This window comes from Ostrea edulis, chromosome 8, assembly GCF_947568905.1.
Source record: "Ostrea edulis chromosome 8, xbOstEdul1.1, whole genome shotgun sequence".
Lineage (NCBI taxonomy): Eukaryota > Metazoa > Mollusca > Bivalvia > Ostreida > Ostreidae > Ostrea > Ostrea edulis.
The window spans coordinates 32,094,276-32,099,627 of record NC_079171.1 but is presented as its reverse complement, the minus strand read 5'-3'; the positions used below and the strand labels follow the sequence as shown (position 1 = coordinate 32,099,627).

General features: G+C 37.4%; 1 protein-coding gene across 1 annotated transcript; it reads left to right on the top strand.

Moving 5' to 3' along the window:
• Positions 1 to 1,181: 1,181 nt before the first annotated feature.
• LOC125662843 (uncharacterized) lies at positions 1,182 to 4,587 on the top strand. Its single transcript, XM_048895195.2, has 2 exons — positions 1,182 to 1,351; positions 3,531 to 4,587. Exons 1-2 carry the CDS (start codon positions 1,197 to 1,199, stop codon positions 3,913 to 3,915), a joined length of 540 nt encoding a protein of 179 aa, XP_048751152.2. The 5' UTR covers positions 1,182 to 1,196; the 3' UTR covers positions 3,916 to 4,587.
• Positions 4,588 to 5,352: the final 765 nt, after the last annotated feature.

Below are 5,352 nucleotides of genomic sequence, written 5' to 3'. Positions count from 1 at the left end.
GATCACAAAAATAGTAGATAATGTCTTACGGCGAGACCGATTTTTAGGGGCGAAGTAAAAAAGTATTGGTATTACCGGTAATATATATATATATATATATATATATATATATATATATATAAATATATATATATATATATATATATATATATATATATATATATATAATCCAATACTCAAACTTTTATCTATACCGCTTTCGCCCTGCGGGCTCGTCAGTAGATTTTTAAACATTAAAGTTTGAGTATTGGATTTTATTTTTTGACTTTATTCTACCCCGATTCCAAGAAAAAAGAATTTATTGAATATATATATATATATATATATATATATATATATATATATATATGGCGAAACAAATAGTATTAGTATTATCTAATCCCCAAATCATCCGGATGTGTTCGATCAGCTGTTACACGACTTTAAACATACGATCCGCCTATTCATTGAACGCGGGAAATGCAACACAAGTGATATAAAAAGTGCACCCAACAAAGCGTCGGTATTTAGCAAATTTATAAACATAGGAGACCAGGTACAATTAGAACGTATATGACTGAAAAAAATATAGTTTTTATCATTTTACAGATTTTATGTAACATTTCAAAACGATGTGAACTTGGGTAAGCAAGAGTGAGTCAAAATGGCGAAATACATGTCCTCGTGCTTGCATTCAAATCGACGCCATTTTGACCAAAATTTTAAAGTTCCATAGGTATGCTTTAGTTTTTCCTTAGTTGACTATATTTTCTACACACGTGTTACCTATAGACATCCGGGCCGTGAGAACGCTTCACCCTTTATTATCTCTTCTCTTTTGCCAATTGTGACTTTTTCTTTTCACATAGGTATTACATTTAGAGCCTAGAAACGCTGACCGGCGCTCGGTATTATCCTAAATTCTTTCCCTGTAAGAACACCCACAAATAGAAATTTAATTCTACTAGTCAGTCAGTTGATTGAACGAATTCATGGTTTCATACATCATAGAAATGTAGGAATGACATTCTTGTGAAAGAAAGGTACCCAGAGACACGGTAATAATACTTTTGAAATGCAGTTCCTTTAAACAACACCACCTGAGCCTTTAGAAAAGACCCATCATCTGTCAGACGTCTACCAAACCCACGCTGTAAGTAAAGCCTATATAAATGCAATACATTCGTCATACAGGACTTGTACATCACAGGAAGAAAATGAAAACGTTTAGATCATGCGCAATACTCTTGGTGCTTAATTTGAAGTTCAGCCTTGCAGTAGACGCTAAACTTTTCAAGGAAGTCAATCTTCTCACGCCAGTGAGAATTCGTCTCCTACAGAATGGCAACTGGCAATCAATTGGGAAAGTGGGGTGAGTATTTGCTTACATTATTGTAATATAAAGAAGCTGGTTCTGCATGTAACAGACAGTGAATAATTAATTATGACGTAGGGGTAGGAAAATTTGGTGTATACCAAATGTTTAAAGGCATGTTTTGACTTATGGGTAGTGTGCAAAAATGTTAGGCATGGTTCTATTTATTTTTTTTTAACTTTTGAGCCGGCTACAGCTCAATAACACCCCGTTCGTGCGCAGGAAAAATTGCCTTGTAAATGGAAGGTGCTTTATAGGGGGTGTACCTGTAGCCCCGTGGTATGTCCAGAGAGAACTCCAATCTAAAGGGGCAGGTCATAACAGTCAGCATCTAAAGGGGCAGGTCATAACAGTCAGCATCTAAAGGGGCAGGTCATAACAGTCAGCATACAATGAGTAGTTGTCAAAAGATGAAGTGAAATGGCGATATAAAATGGCTCCCCAATATATTTATAAAAATAAGTTTTCTTGTTCCATGTTAAAATTTACATGATTCAACTCATTAACATTTGCACTTTTATGATTTAAATGATACATGACGCATAAATTCGCTAAGTTTAAAGGGAAGGCAACCCTAACCACATATTTGCTTTTATGAATAAAGTATTACTTACTGATATCGTAATTGACAGTCTTTAACAACAAAAACCCTTGCTTAACAATTAAATCAATATTAATCTATCATGTATTTTAAATTACCCGCCGCTAAGAGAGTGGCCATTGAAGTTTAATTTGTGACGTCACACCGTCTATTCCGGTTCATATTATCAGCAGCACTGTAAACATGACAAGTCACGAACAGTTAAGTTTGGAGCCGTATAGATTTGAGCCCGTTCTTTCGCAAGAAGAAATTGAGAAAAGAAGACGTTCAGTCGAGTCGCAGACAAGGCAGACGGTAAACGTTCTTCATACAAATGGCTTGAACCTCAACTTGTCATTACGCAAATGACAGAGCCACTGTTTACGTAGTCTTTTCTTTTCAAATGATTTGGTTGGGTCGGGAATTTCAGGGGAAAAACCAACCACCTTTTTTCCACATCTCCCCTTTGCATTACCGTAGTGTAATTAACTGCTTGCCAGGAAGGCATCAACCTATTTATTTGTAAGATCTACCACATGCACATCTTTGATGATCTCGCGGGTGCTTGGGTTCAGACCCCCCCCCCCCCACTTCCGAATAATCTACATGAGTTAATTCAATTAATTTTTTTGTTGAAAATATTTTAATGCATGTCAACGTCTTGAATACCCATAAAGTCCAAATACATGTAATTCAAAATAAGTCCTTTTAAAAAATTTACCCTCACTGGTTATTATAAGTTCTGTTATAATAACCAGTGAGGGTAGTTTTTTACAGGGCTTATTTTGAATAATTTTGGACTTTATGGTCATCTCCTGGTAGGGTCAGAACGTTTTCTGTAGGAGTAGATTTAACGTCATACGGGGAATGCACTCTCCTTTGCCTTGTTGAACATTTGAAACAAATAATATTATGTGAAAGCTGAAAATAACGAACAGTGATCAATGTCATAACTCCTATAAGCAATACAAAATAGATAGTTGGGCAAACACGGACCCCTGGACACACCAGAGGTGGTATCAGGTGACTAGGAGGAGTAAGCATCGCCTGTCGACCGGTCACACCCTCCGCGAGCCCTATATCCTGATCAGGTAAACGGAGTTATCCGCAGTCAAAATCAGTCTGAGTTTTTCCCCTTTGAGATTTTCATTCCTTCTTTGTACAGCAACAGAGGTACAAACATTGTGTAGAACAAAGATGTAATTCTCGCTCGATTACATATGAATGAATCCCGTGGGGATCCGGGCTAGAATAGGTCCTCATTAGACTTTGCTTGTCGTAAGAGGCGACTAAATGGGTCGGTCCTTCGGATGAGACTGCAAAAACCGAGGTCCCGTGTCATAGCAGGTGTGGCGCGATAAAGAGCCCTTCCTGCTCAATGTCCATAAGCGTAGAGCATAGGCCTCAATTTTACAGCTCTTCACCGGCAGTGGTGACGTCTCCATATAAGTGAAATATTCTCGAAAGGGACGTTAAACAATATTCAATTAATCAATCAATCAATCAACATATGAATGAAGACCGATTTATGTACTCTACTTATCATTATGAATAGTGTGTTTTAAATCTTTTTTTTTTACATTTTTATTTCTCCAGCAACCACGGAAACCAAGAAACAGAAATGCCTCTGAAAAGCAGTGAAGATCGGTGTACATGCCCAGGAAGTTACAGACAAAACTGCGCATGCGTAGATAAGCCGGTTTACTTCCAAATTCCTTCGAAAAACGGCATCACTGATCCTAATCACGACAACAAAGGGGTCGAGTCTGTTGTCAACAAAAGACAAGGAGCGTGGTTTGGCGGCATTCAAAAGAAGCAGAGTTATCGTCATGACACAATGATTGATAGCAGGGAGGCGGAGCCAGAAAACGAGGATAACAGAAACATCTTACAGTTGATGATCGATATCTTCGGCGATGAGTTCAGAAGGCAACTCCAGGAACAGCTTAGACAAAAAGCAGACAGACCAGCGAACTCCTAAAAACTAAACACTGACCAGCGAACTCCTAAAAACTAAACACTGTTAGATTTGAAATGACTATAAATATATCTGTCATACATCTGTCATGCTCTGTCGTATATCTCATCCGTGTGTTGAATATCGCTAGTTTGATATACCATAACTCTATATCAAACGCCTGTTGTATATAACACTTCTTCTCCGGACTAACTTTAAGATTATCCCCGCTTCGAAATACCCTAATATGTTCTCCTGTTTACCATATACGATGCATGAATAAAAGACAAACGCATGTTGTTTTTAAAGATATAATCTTTCCAACAATATCTATCAAATCTAAAGGATAAACAATATACTAGCAGTACGCTATTGATACAAGTACTAAAAATACGGCATACAAAACATTGCGAGAGAATAGCACTGCGCCCACTGACAAAGAACAAGGTACGGTTGTATACATAAAAAGGCCCAAAAAATTTCTCTCTATAAAATGTGTCTCACAGGAAGTCCTATTCCTTCCATCCAATGTCCAACAAAACACAAGAAATCCAAGAAAGCACGTGAACATTGTATTTCAAAAGATTGTAATTCCTGTACCAAAGACTTTGTTCACTGTTTCATCTGAATCAAAGTAGTATTGCTCCACTGCCATTGAGCATTGATGTGAAATCAAAAAACCCGCAACCAATACCAAAATAAAAGTGAAATAATTGCTAGGTTTAATTATTTCAATCCCTTTTAAATCAAATTCCACTCAAAGAATAAAACTGTGTGTAACTGTATAATATTCATCGCACTATTTTTTCTTGCGTGGGAACACGAGCAAGCACGGCTGTCGGTAATGCCACTTCGGGAATTATCTGTTTTATTGGAGATCATCTCAAAACTAAAGTGATAGAAAAAGCGAATAAAATTATATATAATATCTGTACTTGCTTGATTTGATATTTACTCTATCAACTCGTTGAAATGGCTATTCATTCGTTCAGCAAGCCTCGCGAATAAACCATTTCAACTTTTTGGAGAGAGCAAATACTTAGTATCAATCCAGCAACACAAATATGCAACATTTTGCGCAAGTTACATCCCTTGTCCGCCGTCTTGTTGATTTAAAGTATTTTTCACCTACGTTGACCTTTGGGATTTGCTAATCTATAGCTTTAGCATTTGTTATTTTCTTATCAATTGCAGTGGTCGCAATAGACCGCAGTCGTTAAAACAGGTAGTGACAGTTCCATCGCCAAAGGCTCGGCATCAGGTGTGAATGTCACGGATCCTCGGATGTAATATTAAAACGCACGTCCCGCGTAACAGTAAGTGTGGCACGCTAAAGAACCCTCACTGCTCAATTTGAGGCCCTTCGCCGGTATTTGTGACGTCTCCATATATGTGAAAAATTCTCGAGAGGGACGTTAAAGCTGACATGAATTAATAAATACGTACACCTTTCTCATCTTA